Source organism: Cervus elaphus, chromosome 5 (genome assembly GCF_910594005.1).
Source record: "Cervus elaphus chromosome 5, mCerEla1.1, whole genome shotgun sequence".
Taxonomy (NCBI): Eukaryota; Metazoa; Chordata; class Mammalia; order Artiodactyla; family Cervidae; genus Cervus; species Cervus elaphus.
In genome coordinates, this window is record NC_057819.1 from 122,555,865 (window position 1) to 122,576,728 (window position 20,864).

Consider the following 20,864-nt stretch of genomic DNA (forward strand, 5'->3'; position numbering starts at 1 on the left):
AAATCAGTCCTCTCCATCACCCCTCCCCTGCCCACCTGGCCTTCTGTCTGGTTCCCTTGCTCTTCCCCAGACATGCTCTATACTCTGTGGCTATGGAAGCTTATATTTAAATGTGTGTGTGTATATCCTCTTGCTGCTGTTTAAGTTTCTGTCTGTAGTGTTTCTCCATTTTGGTTGACACTGAACTCACAGATCTTTTCAGTAAGTAGTTCAGTGGTCCTGTGTGTGAGTACTTCCTTTTACCTGTCTGACACTCATGGACACTTGGGTCGCTTCTCGTTTTCAGTACTGCCATGAGTCTGCTGGTGTGGGTGGTTGCTTATGGGAATGTGTAGTCAGGTGAGTATCTAGGAGTGAAATCTCTGGGTCAAAGATGTGAGTGATCTGAGCTCTGGGAGGTATTAAATCACCCTCAGAGAGTTGGTGCAATTCATGTTCGTGGCCACAGGGTGTAAATCATGTCTCCTCCTGTACTGGTAGATTTTTATCAAGCAGTTTTTTTTTTTTTGCCAGTCTGATAGGTTAAAAAAAATGGTATTTCAGTATGTGTTTTAGTTTGCAGTTTTTAAATTATGGGTAAGATTGGTCATTTTATATGTGGTTTGTGTGTTGTTCAGTTTTGTACCCTTTTTTAAGGTGACCGTGAAAGGTGGCAGCAGAAGAAAATGCGTATTCATTGTGGTCTTGAAGTCAGAACACCAAGGGTAGAAAAAGTGCTCTAGAAGAGGCTGTGGCCCCTGCTCTGGGGAGGGCATTGGGTACAGGATTGGGGGAGGAGCTGGACATGATTTTTACAAATAAATGCAGTTGGAATTTTTTTTTTATTAAAGAGAGGAGTCCAGCTAGAAGCAAATGTTTGTTGAGTGCCTGCCAGGTGCCCACCTGTGCTTAAGGCAGCCACTCCCACCATAAACCCATGCCATTCAGTCAGTGGGTCCGCTTTCCAAAGGAGGACTCCAAGACCTCCAGCAGTGAGTCTCTGCCCAGGCCAGAGTTCTTAAGTCCAAACCCTCTTCCCACCCACTCTGGAATTCCAGAGCAGAGATGCCTGACCTCATCCTCAGGCAGATGGTCCAGAGAGGCCAAGGTTGTCCCTGGGGTCACACAGATAATGGGCAGAAGCTCCCAAGGAATGCAAGCCTTGGAGGAATGCAATTCCTTCAGAAAGAGAGGAGCCACCTGGCCCTGCCCTGGGGGCTGGACACGCCTTCCCCTATTCCAGCATTCTGAGCACCAGCCAGCCGCCCCTGCGGCACTCCCCTTGTTTCTACCATGGGGTCTTAGACGGTCCTGAGCATTCCGGCTGTGAGCCCTACATTCTCGTGGGTAGAGGCTCTTCCCCCTGGGTGCTCCCCACTCACTGAGGATGAATGAAAGGGGACAAAGCTTTTAAAGGGTTGGGTTTTTTTTTTTTTTAAATGTTTATTCTTTTGAAAATCATATTAGTTTCTCCTGAAATTAATTTTTTTTTTCCTTTAACAAGGGTTGCACAAGATTTTAAGATGAGGCATGCATGAGCCTGTTAACTGCTGCTAATCCAAAGTTATTTTTAAACCCTGTGTAATGAGAACATTTCTGTGCAGATCTCACCGTAGAGATGGTACCTAAATCCTAGTTGCCAGGCTGTTCTGAGGATCCAGGAAGCAAGAAACCAACCACTTCCTGTTCTCAGCTCAGTGTCTGCTCACATAGGGCCCAGTGCTGCCATCAGCCCAGATATCACTCTGCCCGCCATCGTGGATCCTCTCCCAACAGCTCCTGGAGGCCAGGGCTTGACATTCAGATGACGAGACCCAGGCCCAGAGATGTTAATGCTGCTTGCTCAAGGTCACACAGCCCCCAGTTCATGGATCAGGATCGGAATCCAAACTGTCCAGCTCCTGCCCATGAGCCCACAGAACTGAAAAAGGTCCCAGATGATAGTGCCCTGGGTGCCAGGCAACAGGTGGCTGAGTGAAGGGAGGCAGGACCATGTTGACTGCTGGGCAGTACTTGGCCAGCGGGTGGTGGGGGCCTGACCAGCCGGCCTGTCCAGCAGAAACAGTTGATGATACCAGTCCATGGCGATCCCTGCACAGCAGTGCAGGTTCAACAAGCCAGATCTTCCCATTTTTTAAGAGGTGTTAGAAATCTTGTGTTTTTATATGGTGCTCAGTCGCTTAGTCATATCCGACTCTTTTGCGACCCCCTGAACTATAGCCCCCTAGGCTCCTCTGTCCATGGAATTTTCCAAGCAAGAATATTGGAATGGGTTGCCATTTCCTCCTGCAGGGGATCTTCCCAACCCAGGGATCAAACCTGTGTCTCCTGCATTGGCAGGCAGATTCTTTACCCCTGAGCCAGCTGGGAAGCCCCATTTTTTATATGGAATGTTTCAGTTTTTTTAATATTGGCAACTAATTAAAACATACAGGCCAAATTGCAGCTCAGTCTGTAAGCTACAGAAAACCCTGGGAGGCAGATACAGCCATGCCCAGTGGTACATAGTCTGTGTAGCCTCCAGCTCCAGGGGACAGCCTCCAACAAAGCGCCTTCTCATACCCAGAATAAAGTGACTGCCAGGCAAACTGAGATTCTCCTACTCTGAGAGTCACGTGTGATTGACTGCAGAACCAACATACAGGTCCCTTTGGTCTCATCCTTGTGGTTAGTGAGCCATTCTGCAGGGTGTCACCAGTCACTGAATAGGGTTGAGTGGGCCCTGAGGATACCAGCTTACCCTGGCATTATGTATTTTTGAGTGGAGACTGTTCCAGGCCTCCCCTGAAGGATGCTTGGACTCAGAAGCAGCGTTTGGGGTCTTTCTCTGAAGGCAGACTGATTCAGCCATGGCTCTGCCAGCCCAGCCATGCTCTGAGGACATACAAACATACTCTGAACTCAGGACCTTAGAGTCACCTTGCCTGCACGCTCTCAAGACCAGGAGCATCATCATCTGGCCTCCCCACAGAAACTTTATGTTTCTCAGTAAACCCAGGACAAGGAGAGCAGTTTCAGGCACCCCAGCACTGCACTGAGTGAAGGACAGAAGGAGCAGCCACTTGTGGTTGGATTTGTGATAAGAAAGAAAAGGTGAAACTCTCAGGGCAGGTGACCTCCGAGAATAGTCAGGGAACAGGGCAAACACACCTGGAGCGTTATATTCTCTTTTCCCTGTCTGTGGTCCTCGTACCTGCATGCAGACCAGGGTCTGAGACTCTGTCCTCAAAGGTGGACGTCAGGCTCCTAGTGTATCATAGTGAGATGCAGACCCAGCTCAGAGACGGGCAAACCTGACCCGTGGGGACAGAGGCCAGCATGAGCCTGAGGAGGGGCCGTCCTCCGCACCAGACTCCTGTGATGATGGGAACACAGGCCATCAGAACGGCTCTCCCGTGCTCTCAGCAGCCACTGTCACAGTAACCTTGTGGAGCAGACGGTGATGGGGACTGCCCAGGGAGCACCACCAGACGCTCACTGAGCCGTGTGACCAGGGCTCTTCCAGCATCCGCTGGGGAGCGAAGGGATCGAAAGGGCCCTGCCGTGTCTGCCAGCATCGCGTTTGTCCTTTTGGCTCTGCACATTGCTGCTCTTAGGATGGGACTGAAGGAGAGAGCCAGGTTCACCAGTGTGCACCACCCTTTAGCATCTTCTATAATCACAGCCAGGGAAATCTAAGAACCAGGGCTCTGGTCCAAGAAGGGGACCGTGCAGTATCTTGAATTAGGTGAGCAACTCCAGCTTCCTGCCTTTACTGCTTATTATAGCCTGAGACTTTTTAGGACATAGAGTATCCTCTAAACTTTTTGAGAAATATATGGTCAAATAGGAGCTTCCCGGGTGGCACCATGATAAAGAATCTTGCCTGCCAAAGCAGGAGATGCAAGAGATGCAGGTTTTGATCCTTGGCCTGGGAAGATCCCCTAGAGGAGAAAATGGCAACCCACTCCAGCATTCCTGCCTGGGAAATCCCATGGACAGAGAAGCCTGGCAGGCTACAGTCCAGTGGGTCACAAAGAGTCGGACACAATTGAGTGTGCGAGCACACGCTCACACACACACATACACCCAGTCAAATAGATCTTTGTTAGCTCTTTTTTGAAGTTGTTATGATGAAACAGCTTTTCCTGCCACTTAGGAAAAAAACTTGTGTTGAAATAACTTTTAAAACAAAGTAAATACTTTGATGTAGCCAAGGTGGCGTCTACTTCAGTGCTGTTTTTTCTGGGGCCACAGCATGACCGGCACTCGCTCCTACTCCTGGCCAGACTAAGGACTATAGATTAACATCCACCCCTACATAGGCAAAATATATGAAACAACTGTTTTCAGATGTTGGAAAATAGGCAGCAGAGGACTGTGATTCTTGAAAGAAGGAAGACAGATGAGGCATCTGCCAGGTCCCCGTGGCTTTCTGCCCTAAGACATTTTCTGGGCTGCAGTCACACGGAGGGGAGCACCAGGCAGGGGTCAGTGCCTTCTCTGGTGGAGGAAACAGGAACTGGTGTCTGGGAAGGCAGGGGGGCTGGAAGTTGCAGGAAAGATTCCCGGGGAGGGGGTGGGGGTGGGGGGAGGGGTATGCAGAAGAGAGCTCCTGAAATCCTGGTAGGAATTGTCTTGGGTCTTTACCGTGTCCTAGTTCATTGATGTGCAGAATAATACTCCACAAATTCAGGCAAAGGGAAGATAAGCAGCTTGTAAGTGTAACCATTTCCAGACCTCTTAGATGGTGGGGAGATAGTCGATCTCCAGCCTTCATTCATTGGAGACCCAGAGAAGTCACACCTTGGTCATGGAGCTAAGTGTCTCTGAAGTGCAGACTCATCTAGACTTACCCTAGAAAGGCTCAAAAACAATCTTTGAAATGACAAAATGAGAACCTAACTGCCTGTAAAAACAAAGCTCAACATTCTTAAAAAGACAAAATTCCAACACAATACCTAAAGTGTGCAATAGCCAGTTAAAAATTACAAGACTTGTGAAGAAGCAGGAAAATGTGATCCAAAGCCAAGAGGAAAACCATTCAATGGAAAGAGGTTCAGAAATGACAGAAACGAGGAAACAAGCAAAGCCGTTGAAGTGACTGTTACAACTGCTTTCAGGTATTTAAAGGAGAACAATGAGAAGAACTGAAGCTCTGAAAAAGAACCAGACAACACTTCCGGAGATGAAAAATACAGTATTTGATAAGGAAGACACGTCGGATGGGATTAACAGTAGAATAGAGATAGCAGAAGAAAAAACAAGGAACTTGAAGACATGGCAATAGAATCAACCCAAAATGACACAGAGAGAGAGAACATAGGGCATAGAAAACAGCTTTGGCAACCTGAAAGAGAGCATCCATCAGTCTTAACAGAGGGGAGAAAGAAGGGCAGAAAAAGTGTTTGAAGAAATGATGCCCTTCCCCGCCCTCCTTAAATTTGACGAAAACTCCTAACTCACTGATTCAAAAAATTTGTCAACCCCAAGCACCAGGATAAACACACAGGCACAAATTCAATCCAGGGAATATCATAATCAAATTTTTTTAAGTCAGCAATAAAGTAAAATCTTAAAAGCAGTCAAAGAAAAGACACATTACTTGAAGATGAATGAAGAAAAAATTTATGACAGACTTCTCTTCAGAAACTATAGCTACCAGACGACAAGGGATCATCGATTGTCTCTAAGCTGAAAGAAAAAGGAGCGCACAAAGTAGAATTCTGTATCTAGCAAAAAGATCCTTTAAAAATGGAGGCTAAAGACATTCACAGACAAACCAAATAGAATCCATCACCAGCAGACCTTCACTACAAGAAATAGTAAAGGACACTCTTCAGGCAAAGGAAATGATGGCAAATGAAAATTGGGGTCATCAGAGAAAAATACAGAGGCAGCAGGTGAGTTTGTGGGTAAATGATGGAAATAAGCTTACATTTTTCTTTGGAAGATCATTGGCTGTTTAAAGCACAGATGATAACAGTGTATGCTGGGGTTTGTGATACACATACAAGTGAAATGTATAACAAGATGGCATAAATGATGGGAAAGGGAAAAGAAAGTACGCTCTTGTTGGGCTTATATGTGAACTTGTATAATACTACTTCAAGGTAGAATGTGATAAATTAAAAATGTATATACCATAGAGCAACATTCAAAAACAACAAAACAAACAAAAAGCACAAAGATGTATAGCTAATAGGGCTGTAATAGAGATAAAATGGGATTAAAAAAAACACAAATTCGAGAGTAGGCAGGAAGAGACTTCCCTGGTGGTCTGGTGGCTGAGACTCTGCGCTCCCAATGCAGGGGGCCCAGATTTGATCCCTGATCAGGGAACTAGATCCCACACGCTGCAACTAAAGATCCTACATGCTGAAACTACAAAAAGATCCCGAATGCCACAATAAATATCCAAAATCTGCATGCCACAACTAAGACCCAGCATCACCAAATAGCTAAATAAATGTTAAAAAAAAAAAAAAAAAACTATAAAACATCTAGAAGAAATCATAGGAGATCTTTGTGACTTCGGGATAGGCAAAAATTTTTTAGGATAGAAAAAAGTCTAAACCTTAAATGAAAAAAATTTGATGGATTGGGCTTCATCAAAATGTTAAAGTTCTGCTTCTGCAATGACACCCTCAAGAAGGTGAAAAGGTAAGCTGGGAGAAGATATTTGAACACATATCAAGGACCTGATCCAGAACATACAAAGAACTTTACAACTCAGTGGTAAATAAATAAGCCCAATTTTTAAAATAGCCAAAATACTACAGAAGACACTTCAAAAAAGAAGATACAAATGGCCAGCAAGCCATGAAAGATACTCAGTGTTAGTCATCAGGGAAATGCAAATTTAAACCACAGTGAGTTGCCACTACACAGTCACTCAGACAACCAAAACCATACAATAATATGGCAATATCAAGTGGTAGCAAACACGTGGAGCTGCTGGAAGTCACACTGCCTGAGAGAATGCAGTATGGTCAACTGCTTTGGAAAACAGTTTGGCAGTTTCTTAAAAAAAAAAAAAAAAACTTGCGGTTGCTCTCGCCTCCTCAGATGGTCCACACTGTGTCTGTGGAGTGTGTTTCTCTCTAAATAAATCCATTTCTTACCGATCAAAAAGAAAAAAACTTGCTACACAACTCAGCCATTCAGTTCCATGGTAACCAACATCCACGCCCCAAAGGCCTTAACACGAATGTCAGATTGGAAACAACGCAAATGTGCATCAACAGATAAATGGAAAAGCAAATTACTGTGTAGCAGCGTGATGTGCTGCTTTTCCATTTATCTGTTGATGGTCAGCGGTAAAGAGTCTGCATGCCAACGCAGGAGACGTGGTTTCAATCCCTGGGTCTGGAAGATCCCCTGGAGAAGGGAATGACAACCCACTCCAGTATTCTAGCCTGGAAAAATCCCATGGACAAGAGGAACTTGGCAGGCTACTGTCCATGGGGTTGCAAGAGTTGGACACAATTGAGCGACAAAACAAGTATGCTCTACTACTCGACAAGCAAAAGAACTACCAGTACATATGACAGCAGGAATGAACCTCAGAAACATTGCTTTGATCTCTGGAAGAACCGGACATCAAGCAGTCCCTAGTGTCCTTTTTTTTTTTTTTTTTTTTTTTAATGTTTTTATTTTTGGCTGCGCTGGGTCTTTGTTGCCGAATGGGCTTTTGTCTAGGGGCGACCACTGGGGGCCACTGTCCAGTTGCAGTGCACGAACTTACTGCGGTGGCGTCTCTTGTGGAGTACAGACTGCAGAGTGCAAAGGCTTCAGTAGTTGCCGCACGTGGGCTCAGTAGCTACAGCGCTGAGGCTCTTGAGCTCTGGCTCAATAGTTGTGGGGCACAGGCCTAGCTGATCCTAGATGAGGGATTGAACCTGTGTCTCCTACATTGGCAGGTGGATTCTTCATATCTGAGCCACCAGGGAAGCCCCCTAGGGTACTCTTTTTATGTGAACTTCTAGAAATGACTCACATAGTCAGCAATGACAAAAAGCAGATCGGTGGTTACTTCAGGCTGGGAGTAGGGATGTTTGGGGTTGACGGAAATGTTCCATAGACATAGATGTGTAGATTTTATACAACCCATTGAAATGCACCCTTAAAATGGGTGCATTTTATAGTATATAAATTATAGCTCAATAGAAGTTATTTTTAAAAAAAAAAAAACAGCAAAAGATCTCCTGTGTTCAGCATCACCCAGACAGCAGTTGGAAACAGCATATTCTGGAGAACTCTGGCCTTCTACTCTTGATGTTCTGTCTCTCTCCTGCTCCATGATCCCTCCTGATCTTGGTTTCTAGTCTGGGTTATCTGCGTCTATTCCAGGCAAAATCAAGAAGAGCCAAAGTAGGACAGACACCCAGTGTCAACTTGCCTCACGCCACTGCAGATCCTTGCAGAATTCTTGTAATTCATATCAATTTACTCAGGCCCTCTTAATTATCCTCCACTGGGCACTCAGGACTCCTCGGGGAGGTCATTACTGTCAACAGTGCCCTCCCAGTGGGGCCCCAGAGCCTCTCGGAAGGGCCTCAAGAGCCTGAAGGTGAGAGGAGTGGAAAGAGCCTTTGGCATCCTACGCTCATCCCAGCCCGGGCTGTCCTTTCCCGCAAGCCTGCACTGGAGATTTTGTTTGAAGAAATAGTAACTCAAAAAAAAAAAATTTATAGAATCAGTGTATAGAACAAACCCATACACTTCTGTTTTTGTTTTGTTTTTATCCATAAGGGGTTATTTGGTCTCTGGAGAACACTGCACATTTCACACTTTGTGAGGAGAGGGAAGGCCCCTGCCCCCAGTGCTGGTAGCAGAAGCAGCAGTGGGAACAGCAGCCACCTCTGGCCACAGACAGCCACAACAGGGCACATTGGGCTGTGTTCCAATGAGACTATATTTTCAAAATAGGGCAGGCTGACTTAGAGTTTTCTTGCCTTTTCCAATATTTCATCCTATTTGCTGGAAGGTCACAGTTCTGCAGAGAAGTGCTCTGTAGTTCGCAGTGGGCTCATCTGTCCACCCTCCTTGCTGAACTTCCTTGGTGGTGGTGGTTTAGTCGCTAAGTCGTGTCTGACTCTTTCGACTCCATGGACTGCAGCCCGCCAGGCTCCTATGTCCATGGGATCCTCCAGGCAAGAATACTGGAGTGGGTTGCCATTTCTTCCTCCAGGAGATCGAACTCAGATCGACTGAACCCAATCTCCTGTGTTAGAGGCAGATTCTTTACCAACTGAGCTGTGAGGGAAGCACTAACAGTTTGTCTTGCAGTGGTTTTTTCCCTAAGTGGATGATCCTGGTATCTTCAGACAGTGACTGTTTCTTCCCTTCAGTGCTTATAGCCCTATTTCATTTAATTTCCTTACAGAGCTGGTTGGGGCCCTGAAACTGTTAACAGGAGTGTCATCAGGGGCATCTTGTCTCATTCTCTGACTTGAAGAGATTGAGGCTCATTTTGCACTAAATAAAGTGATTGCTGTGAATTTTTAAATGTAACCTCTATCAAGTTAAAATTTTTCCCTTACATTCTTGATTTACCAAGAGTTTTCATCATGAATAAGTGTTAAACCTCAGATGTTAAATCAGATGTTTTCCTGCATTGATTAAGATAATCATATATATATTTTTTGCTTATTGTGGTGAAATATGGTGATAGATTTTCTGATATGGAACCCACCTTGCATTACTGGGATAAACTATACTTGATCTATTTTTAATACCAATTTGGCTTGCTAATGTTTATATATATAGTTTTTATAGCTACATTTATGAGTTAAATATTCCTGTGATTTTTTTTTTCTTGGGTTGTCTTTATCTGGTTTGGAAATGTAGATTACCTCATACAGTGAGCTCTTTTTCTACTTTTCTGAGTAATTGGAATCAGATAGAAATTGACTATTCCTTGAAATCTGGGTCTCTGAAAATTCACTAGAACCTCCTATAAAGCTATCTGAGCCACAAGTCTTTGGGGAGGGAAGTTTTTGACTTTTCAATTTTCTTAATAATTATTGGACATTTCAAATGCTTTTTGTGTGTGTGTGCTGGTTTTGGAACTTTCCATTTCATCTAGATTTTGTTAACTTACTAGTGAACAGGTGTTTATAACATTCATTTTTACCCAGTTAGTCCCCTGCCATGTGCATTTTTTTATCCTTTTTTTTTGGATCCATTTTGGCAGAGGTTAATCTTATTAATCTCTGCAGACAACAGTTTGAGTTCTGTTGATACTCTGTGCTGCTTGTTTTCTTGGAGTTTCCATTCCACTGAATCTTGCCTTTAATGCTATGACTTCCTTTTTCTTGTTCCCAAGTTCGTTTTGTTCCTTTCTCTCCAGTTTCTCCCCCTGAAGGCTAGCTCATCTCCTGGTAGTCTTAACTGTTAGTATTTCCAGGTAAGTGTATTGGGAGATGCTTGAGCTATGTCCTACAAATTCTGAGTTTGATTCTAAATATTTTTTGAATTCACCATATGGTTTCCTACATAACTCAAGGATTATTCAGTAATAAGTTAGTGTCCAAGCAGAAGGGATTTGGGGAGATTTTGATGTTGGTTTCTAATTTTATTGTATTAATATCCTATTTGGAATGAATTGAGACTTGCCCTGTGGCCTGAGGGGCTTTCCAGGTGGCAGTAGTGGTAAAGAACCTGCCTGCCAGTGCAGGAGACATAAGAGAAGCAGGTTCGATCCCTGGGTCAGGAAGATCCCCTGGAGAGGGAAGTGGCAACCCACTCCAGTACTCCTGCCTGGAGAATCCCATGGACAGAAGAACCTGGTGGGCTACAGTCCATGGGGCCGCAAAGAGTATGTGTGGTCTGATTCTGTGTATGGTCCGTGTTTGGCAAAAAAAGAAAGTGTACTATCTGCCTACTAGTTTAGACATCTCTGTATCTAATAACTCAAGCTAATTAATTCCGTTGACTAAGTCTTTGCCATCTTTGTATGGGTTTATGATCAATCAGTTCAGTTCAGTCGCTCAGTCGTGTCCGACTCTTTGCAACCCCATGAATCACAGCACGCCAGGCCTCCCTGTCCACCACCAACTCCCAGAGTTTACTCAAACTCATGCCCATCGAGTCGGTGATGCCATCCAGCCGTCTCATCCTCTGTCATCCCCTTCTCCTCCTGCCCCCAATCCCTCCCAGCATCAGGGTCTTTTCCAATGAGTCAACTCTTCGCATGAGGTGGCCAAAGTATTGGAGTTTCAGCTTCAGCATCAGTCCTTCCAATGAACACCCAGGACTGATCTCCTTTAGGATGGACTGGTTGGATCTCCTTGCAGTCCAAGGGACTCTCAAGAGTCTTCTCCAACACCACAGTTCAAAAGCATCAGTTTTTCGGCGCTCAGCTTTCTTCACAGTCCAACTCTCATATCCATACATGACTACTGGAAAAACCATAGCCTTGACCAGACGGACCTTTGTTGACAAAGTAATGTCTCTGCTTTTTAATATGCTGTCTAGGTTGGTCGTAACTTTCCTTCCAAGGAGTAAGCGTCTTTTTATTTCATGGTTGCAATCACCATCTGCAGTGATTTGGAGCCAAAAAAAAATGAAGTCTGACACTGTTTCCACTCTTTCCCCATCTGTTTCCCATGAAGTAATGGGACCAGATGCCATGATCTTAGTTTTCTGAATGTTGAGCTTTAAGCCAACTTTTTCACTTTCCTCTTTCATTTTCATCAAGAGGCTTTTTAGTTCCTCTTCACTTTCTGCTGTAAGGGTGGTGTCATCTGCAGATCTGAGGTTATTGATATTTCTCCCAGCAATCTTGATTCCAGCTTGTGCTTCCTCCAGCCCAGCATTTCTCATGATGTACTCTGCATATAAGTTAAATAAGCAAGGTGACAATATACAGCCTTGACGTACTCCTTTTCCTATTTGGAACCAGTCTGTTGTTCCATGTCCAGTTTTAACCATTGCTTCCTGACCTGCACATAGGTTTCCCAAGAGGCAGGTCAGGTGGTCTGGTATTCCCATCTCTTGAAGAATTTTCCACATAGGGGTGATTAAAACCTCCACCTACCTGGTTTTGGATTATCTACTTTGCCTTGCAGCTCTGTCAGATGTTATTTGGTATGTTTTGAAGTTGTCCTTTCACCAGGATTCAGAGTTCTTCTTTATACCTTAGAACAGTGTGTGCCTAATTTTATTTTATTTTTTTGTTTGTTTTCAATTTTTATGTGTCTTTTTTTTTTGTTTTTGACCACACCACCACAGGTCATGTGAGATCTTATTCCCTAACCAGGCCCCCTGCAGTGGAAACACAGAGTCCTAACCACTAGACCACCAGGGAATTCCATCTTTTGTTTTAGATGGGTTTAAAACATCTTTACACAACATCTTGTTGAATCTGTTTGTTTTGAATAAATCCAATTTGAGAATTTTTCTTCATTGGTGAATTTAACTCATTTATCTATTGGGCTTAATTCTCCTTGTTATTTATTTCTCATCTGTTTACTTTATTTCTGTTTATTTTTTCTACATCCCTACCTTTCATCGGAGAAATCAAGTTTCTTTCTGCTGCATTATAAGTTACACATTCTGCTTTTGCCCAAGGATAGTCTCACTCACAGGTGTTCACGCAGCCCTACTGATTTCTCACACTTGTTACCACTTCTGCGTTTCCCCTCCAAAGGCACGTTCTTTACGCGCTCCCTTTATCCCCACATCTGGCCATCCCACCCCCGTCATGGCCACAATGTCTGGAATTCTCATTTTGGGTTGTTGTGGGTTTGCATAGGTTTGATTTCCCTATTTCTCAAGTGTCCGGCAGCTTCTTCTTCAATATTTGTTTTTCTCCATATGTAAGCACTTCTTCCAAGAGTATTCTCAATGTGGCTCCTTAGACGGGACCAGAAATTTTATCCCACTTGTTTGAGAAACCCTCCTGCCTGCATCCCTGTAGGGATTTTAAAGTTTGTGTTTTAACAGAGTTCAGTACAAAGATGTAGAAGTTTATGTGTAAGTTTAGCATATCCAAATTATGTCCTCCATTAACATCCTATAAGAATGCCATTCATTCTTCAAGTAAGCACAGTAACAATGAAACATGTTGGGAAATGAGGGATTTGTTTTATTTATTCTTATTTTTGGCTGCGCTGGGTCTTCGTTGCTGCACATGGGCTTTCTCTAGTTTCGGTGACCAGGCGCTACTCTCCAGTTGTTCTGTGTGGGCTTCTCGTTGCAGTGGCTTATCTTGTTGTGGAGCACAGGCTCTAAGGTGCACGGACGGCAGTTGTGGTGGTGTATCAGTTTAGTTGCCCCGAGAGGTGTGGGATCTCCCCTGACCAGGGATCGAACTGGTGTTCCTTTCATTACAAGGCAGGTTCTTAACCACTGGACCACCAGGGAAGCCTGGCATTTGCTTTTTAACTTGGGAAAGATGGTGAAAGGTTTTCTGGGCTTTGTATATGTGGCTCTCATGGCCCAGTTTCTTGTATTTCAAAGGTTCGACCATGAGTGCTTTTGGTACCATCACACACACTACTCCGTTTATATCTGAGTTTAAAATAGAAAGCCAGTTACAATCCTGAACTACAGATGTCACACACAAGTGAGCAGGAGATCTTGTAGCATAAAATTCTGTTCAACTTTCCACGGACTCTGCTGCCAACATGCGGGTTTCAGGATTCACTCTGCGACCAGGGCTGAGCCGCCTTTGGTCCACGTGGGGACTGAGGGAACCCTGTAGGTGGGCAGAAAAGCCCAGCCATCCACAGAAGGGGGGCGCAATTCAAGGCTTGGGATGTAGGTCGGGCGTTCAGAGCTCCACGGGAGCCCTGCTCTTGGCAGTGCCTGAGGAAGGCCTCACAGAGGGACAAGAGCTGTGTTCTCACCTCCAGCCCAGAGGCTGCAGGTTGACCGTCCTGGCCTTTTGCTCTCAGCCCAGCTGCACCACCTCTGTGTCAGGCCAGGGCCCCTGTATAGGCCCGGGCATGAGATGGATGTGTGTCCAGGAAGCTTCGCTAAGAGCCATGCCTGGCACCAAGGCAGCACTTGGCACATGCCATGCTTGTGTTCACATGGTCAGTTGTTCTGGCACCCAGGCCCCTGGAGAGGCTTCCTGACCTCCTTGCCAGCCTCATGCCCCCTACTTGAGCTGAAATCAGACAGGGGGCAGCAGAGAGGCTGTGGGCAGCTACTGGGCACACAGTAGGTCTGCACAAAGCTCACTCCTGGCCCTGAGTGCTGTGTGCCTGCCCTGCAGGGCATGTCTGTCCTGGACAAGGAGTGAGGGCATTGGGAGGGGGTTCCAAAGTAGCCCTCAGGATCATCGCCTGAGGCCTGGAACAAGACCTGCAGCTACTGTGCTAGGGGCCAATTGGCAGCCCTCCAGAGGGGGCACATTTCTATGGAAAGGAAGAGCGTTGCTTCACTCACAGCGTCCCCCCTGCCAAGAGGAGCAGAGGGCAGCCCCTCGAGGCGTGTGTGCTGCCAGTCTACACCCTGGCTAGGTGCAGAGCTGGGTTGCCCCTCCATGGGAGGACCCTAGGATTCTTGGGTTCCTGGTCTGACCTACTGTGGGGCAGAGCCTCCATGAGCCCCTGTGAAAGTGTACCTTTTATGAATGTCACCTTGTTCATCTGGTTTTCACTGTTTGATCTCTATGGAGAGAAGTGTGTTAGTTGCTCAGTCACGTCTGACTCTTTGCAACCCTCCCAGGCTCCTCTGTCCATGGGATTCTCCAGGCAAGAATATTGGAGTGGGTTGCCATTCCCTTCTCCACCAGATCTTCCTGATCCAGGAATCGAACCCAGATCTCCTGCATTGCAGGGGGATTCTTTCCCATCTGAGCCACCAGGAAATCCCCTCTATGAAAAGAAGGCAGATCAACATCCAGCCCCCACCCCATATTCGCATCTGTGCCCTCCCTGCTGTCCCCACACTACCTTACAGAGGACACAAGTTGTCGGTACAGCCTGGGCACTCAGCTCCCCCAGTCCAGGCAGCCCCGCTGCCCTCTGCCATCCAAGTGGGGGAACCAACCAGGCTTGGAGGCTCAAGGAGCCTCCACTGTCCTGACCTCTGTCCTGGCGCTGTTTCTCCCTCCCCCACTTCGCCCCTGCACTCATGAACCTGCCCCCTCTGCCCAGCCACCCGACATGGCCTTTCCCAGCCCCTCTCCTCTGAGGAGCTGGGCCTCAGACAGGGCCCGAGAGGAGCCAGTGCCGGCTCTCCTCTGCCAGGAGCATTTCCCCTCTAAGTCCCCTGCCCACGGTGTTCCCGAAGCCCAGGATGGGAGCCATGCGGGGCCACACTGAGGGGCGCTAGCAGACAGTCCTGGGTGAGCCCAGAACCAGGGAGGAGGTACCCCCAAACATGATGGTAAGAAGGAGCAGTTAGGGGTTGGCGTCAGGCATTGACTTCAGGAAGTGGGAGGGCGGAGTGGTGATGCTGGTGTGTTAGCCAGGGCTGTCTGGTCAGCGCCCCCAGCCCACGGCTGGGAGTGGCCACAGGGCCCTGAGGATCTGGCAGTTCCTGCCTGCCCCTCCTCCACCCTGCTGAAGGGAGTCAAGCCTGGAAGTATCAGCCCAGAGCCTCTGCACCAGGGGCCTGCAGCAGCTCCCAGGCAGACAGGGCTGCTCAGGACAGGCTCGGGGGCCCACGTCACCCACCATCCACACCCGTGATACACTGAAGGCTTGGGGCTCTAACCCACAGGATTTGGGGCAGGGGGTGTAACAGAATCTAACTTTTAACCACTGATTCACAAGGACGCCCAGGGTGAGGGTAAAGAGCCCTAGGGGGTATAATTCCCCCAACTTGAGAAATGTGGAATTTGGGGACTCAAGGGGCTCCCAGGGAAGCAGGAGAGAGGTCTCAGCAGAAGCGAGGGGCCATCAGCACCCAGAGGGGATCACCCCAAAGAGGAGAGGGAAGGCCTGGCAGGACCAGCAGAGGCTGAAGTGAGCCTGAGGTGGTCCTGCCCCTGTGGCCAAGGCTACAACTAGGACTTGAATCTCAAGCAGTGCCCAGCTCCACAGAAGGTTCTGGAGAACCAGGGCACACATGGCTCCATATCCCCTTTTTCAGGAGCTCGGGGAGTGCCTTTCCAACTGCCCTTAGAGGCCTGATGTGCCTGTGCTCAGAGCCACCCTGACGGGCAGGCAGATGGGAAGACAACTGAGGAGGGAGCTGGGCAGCAGCTCTGAGGCACCAGAGAGCTGGGACCCTTACAGGCCCCTGTGCGCAGAGAACCCCAGGAGACAGGAGACTAACCCTCCTCCCCCCACCCCCCCGGGGCACTGGTCCATGAGACATGCCAGGCTTCAGGTCAGTAAGGGGCCAGGAAGGTCATGGGGAAGACCATGACCACCAAAAGGGCAGGCCCACAAGCCCCTTGACTCAGTCAACCCCTGCCAGGGCCCCATCCTGCCCCCAGGATCATACTGGGAGGTCTTGGGCATTTCACTGAACCTTCCCGAAGGCTGGGGCTGTACCAGCAGCCTGTAGGAGGCAAGTGCTATGACCCTAAATGTCCCTGAAGCCTCATCAGAGCCCAGAGCAGAAAGAGAGCAGAATAGGTCAGGCACGGAGGAGAAGGCAGAGAGCACGATGGGGGCCTCGCTTCCACACCCCGGCCCCTGGTCTGAGTGAAGGCACAGATCACTCAAGCAGAGACCGCCGCTCGGGCACAGGAAGTGTCCTAAGGTGAGCAGGCCTGACATGTTCAGCTTCCTGCCTGAGCCAGGACTGCCATGCCCTGGATGCCTGTCCTGGAGGAGCCAGTCACCCCCTCAGGGCGACTTTGCAGGGAGACAGACAGAAACCAGTGCCCTGCAAGGCTGGCTGTGCCATCCTCTCAGCTCAGAGGCCCTGCCCCGCGGCAGACAGGTGGGTCTGCCCAGCCTGTGCTTCGAGCAGAAACATTGGAACCACCTGCCTGGCATCCGGCTGAACTAACAATCAGCTCCTAACCACTGGCCACAGGGAGCTCGACCTCCCAAACAAAGGTCTCAGGCCCTAGGCTGGCCGTTCTCCCTACGCCTCGTCCCCCAGGCAGACAATAGGATGGACTCAGGTCATGCCCACCAACCTTTGAAGGGTCTGGTCCCTCAAGTTGTAGGGAGGGACCCCCAGCATTGCAGTGGTCAGGCTCCTGACCCTGACCCTCCCCAATGACAATGGCCTTCCAGAAGGAAACCAAGTTAGCAGGACAGGGCTGACCAGAGATTCCTTTATAAGCACTTATAAAGGCACCTAGGATGAGAAGGTCTCTGTGTAGAGAGGAAGAATTCACCCGGGGTTGAAGAACTCATACGAAGCGCCCGGGTGCCCTCTCAATGAGGGAGAAGCAGCCACGGCCACAGGAAGTAAAGGAAAACCTGGGACATCCAGGGACCCACATCCTCACCCCGCTCCAGGACCTGGCTCAGCTTTGGGTCTGAGGGCACAGGGGGAGGCCACTGGGTGTGACCCCTGAACCCCCCAGGAAAGGAGAAGCAGCTCCAGACATCTCCAGAGGCCAGAGGAGCAGGAAGAGCACAAGATGAGAGGGGGGAGCAGGGCCTGGGTGCCCGGCCAGCGCCCAGCTCATGGTGCTGGGGTCCCTGGAAGAAGCCTGGCTCACAGCCCTGAGTGTGCTTTCCAAGTCCTGGCCTTTCCTGTCACCCAGCTCCATGCCAACCCTGCTCTTTCCCTCCAGAGGCTGTGTGGCTGCTCTGCTGGCCTTTCCCCAGACTGGAGTCTGGGCCAGGTTGGTCCCTGTCGTCCACCTGTGCAGCACGTGACTGTGGGCTGGGCGGACCCCTCCAGAGCACCCAGTGTCATACCACCAGGCCCAGGGTGGTGGGCTTGGCGACTATGGGCAGACAGTGTGCGTCCCTGAAGTGTGTCTCACATGTGTGAGATGCCAGTAGCAGGCAGCCAGGCCCCACCTATCCTGCCTTGACGCCCTGTGTCAGCGTTCTTTTATTTTTTACATTTTATTTTTTTTGGCTGAGCCACATGGCATGCGGGATCGCGACCCTGACCAGGGATCTAACTCATGCCCCTTGCATTGGAAACACAGTGTCTTAACCACTGTGTTCTCTTTTAGCACAGACCGTCCTGGAGCTCCAGACCCTGGCCCTGCATGCTGGGCCAGCCCAGGAAGGAGAGCTGCCGCTGAGCTTGCATCATCTCACCACTGCTTTTTTTTTTTTTTTTTAATTTATTTGTATATAGTTTTTAAAGGTTATGCTCATTTACAGTTATTACAAAATACTGTCCATATTCCACATGTTGTACCATACAGCCTTGTAGCCTCACAATTGCTTTTTAATAACATCTTCCTGGTACATTTTTTTAAAAACAGAAATACATTTTTAGTTTTAAAAACTAGGAAAACAGTTCAAAGCTCAAGGGACTTTTCAAACATCACCTAGAGTGCCCTCGTGCAAAGACAGTTGTTGCCAGTATTTTGGGAGGGCTGCCCTGTAGCGTGGCCCACACTTAGAGCATGTGGTGTAGCTCCAGGGTCCTTGGCCGGGGCCTGGCCACGCGCATCAGGGCTGCTGTGCCGCTGGAGATGCTTGGCAAGCATGGCCAGAGGGTACAGGGTAGATGACAGCCTGGGAAGTGCCGTGAGTCAGCCATTAACCTCAGAACTTCCATGGGACCCGTTACGAAATGATCACGACAGATGTTTTCACAGCCAGATATCCTGTGTGCCCAGTGGAAGGGCAGGTCCAGGCCCTGCAGAACACCTGGAGAGCACATGTCCACATAGACCCTCTGTGTGGGACACCAGGGCCAGGACCTCCAGATACAGCTGTTGCCCCAGAGGACCCTGCCCTGCATGGGCTCCCACAAGAAAGCTGGCATGGGATCTCTGGTTCCTGCTGGCAAGAATCTCGGCCACCACGCAGTGAACCCAGCTCTCCGTGCGCACTGCACCCTCCTGCCCCATGATGACTCACCCTCCTTTCTGTTTTCTCTTCACCTGCTAGAGCACTCAGCACCGACAGCCTGTAGCCTCCAGCACCCGGAGGGAAGCCCCATTGCGACGTGGGCAGCCTTTGGCGTTGAAGGGATGAAGATGGAAGCCCAGACAAGGGGCAAGCCTGCTAAACATCCCAGGGCTCATCCTCCAAAACATAAAGGCTGCCAGCGGCCCCCCAAGATTCGGAACTACAACTCCAAGGACTGACCTCCTCACTGCCCCACCCCATGCCTCCCCCTCCCCCTTCTGATCCCCTCCTTCCTCCTCCTCCCCTCCCCTTCCCTCTCTTCCCCTTTCCCCTCCTGCTCCCTTCCAATCCATCTGTCAGTCTTCTTCTCCTCCTCCTCCTTGGTGCTTTTGTCTTCATGTCAGGGCTGCGCGTGCACGTGTATGTGTGTGTGTCTGTGTCTGTGTCTGTGTGTCTGTATACAGTGGGGGTGGTGAACTGCTAAGGCACCTCACAGACTGACCACCGAATCCCAAATTCTTTGAACTTGGGAAGGACAGTAAAAGATTTCCAGGGCTTTGCATATGTGGCTCTCAAGGCCCGGTTTCTTGTGTTTCAAAGGTTTGACCATGAGTGCTTTTGGTACCATCACACACACCACTCCATTTATATCTGAGTTTAAAATAGAAAGCCAGTTACAGTCCTGAACTACGATATCACACACGAGTGAGCAGGAGATCTCATAGCTTAAAATTCTGTTCAACTTTCCACAGACCCTGCTACCAACATGTGGGTTTCAGGATTCACTCTGCGACCAGGGCTGAGCCGCCTTTGGTCCACATGGGGACTGAGGGAACCCTGTAGGTGGGCAGAAAAGCCCAGCCATCCACAGAAGGGGGGCGCAATTCAAGGCTTGGGACATAGGTCGGGCGTTCAGAGCTCCACCGGCGCCCTCGTCAGAGCTGCGTTCTCACCTCCAGCCCAGAGGCTGCAGGTTGACCGTCCTGGCCTTTTGCTCTCAGCCCAGCTGCACCACCTCTGTGTCAGGCCAGGGCCCCTGTTTAGGGCCTGAGCATGAGGTGGATGTGTGTCCAGGAAGCTTTGCTAAGAGCCGTGCCTGGCACCAAGGCAACACTTGGCACATGCCATGCTTGTGTTCACATGGTCAGTTGTTCTGGCGCCCAGGCCCCTGGAGAGGCTTCCTGGCCTCCTTGCCAGCCTCATGCCCCCCACTTGAGCTGAAATCAGACAGGGGGCAGCAGAGAAGCTGTGGGCAGCTACTGGGCACACAGTAGGTCTGCACAAAGCTCACTCCTGGCCCTGAGTGCTGTGTGCCTGCCCTGCAGGGCATGTCTGTCCTGGACAAGGAGTGAGGGCATTGGGAGGGGGTTCCAAAGTAGCCCTCAGGGTCATCACCTGAGGCCTGGAACAAGACCTGCAGCTACTGTGCTAGGGGCCAATTGGCAGCCCTCCCAAGGGCCACATTTCGGTGGAAAAGAAGAGCGTCGCCTCACTCACAGCGTCCCCCCTGCCAAGAGGAGCTGAGGGCAGCCCCTCGTGGCATGTGTACTGCCAGTCTACACCCTGGCTACACTTGATCTTAGCCAGAAGGCCAAGAAGCGATACACCCTGGCTAGGTGCAGAGGTGGGCAGCCCCTCCACAGGAGGACGGGGGTTGCTTAGCCTGTCCTACAGAGGGGCCAAGCCCCCCCTCAAGCCCCTTTGAAAGCATACATTTTATGAATGTCATTTATCTAGGTTTCAGGCTTTGATTTCTGTGAAAAGAAGGAAGACAAAAATCTACACAGGCACACTGACGTCCTAACCACCCATGCACTGTTTATCCTGGGCCTGCAGTGTTTGGGGAGCTGTGGAGAAAATGGCAGGTCTCTTCCAATGTACCAGGAAGGAGCATGCCAGGAGCAGCTTTGCTGCCGGGTGGTAGGGTCTCCGTCCTCTGCTTTGTCTGGCACATGGCCATGTAAGTGAGATGTGGCCATGGGACTTCCTTTAGCT

General features: G+C 49.0%; 1 protein-coding gene across 2 annotated transcripts in view; it reads left to right on the top strand.

Annotated features, from left to right (window-relative positions):
- Window positions 1-19,431, top strand: part of CCDC57 (coiled-coil domain containing 57) — a 114,561-nt gene extending 95,130 nt beyond the window's left edge. For both annotated transcript variants that reach the window (XM_043905139.1, XM_043905140.1), the window contains exon 19: window positions 18,909-19,431. In XM_043905139.1, the coding sequence (XP_043761074.1) occupies window positions 18,909-19,108 (200 nt within the window). In that variant the 3' untranslated portion in view covers window positions 19,109-19,431. The remainder of the gene's footprint in view (window positions 1-18,908) is intronic.
- The last annotated feature ends 1,433 nt before the right edge of the window (window positions 19,432-20,864 follow it).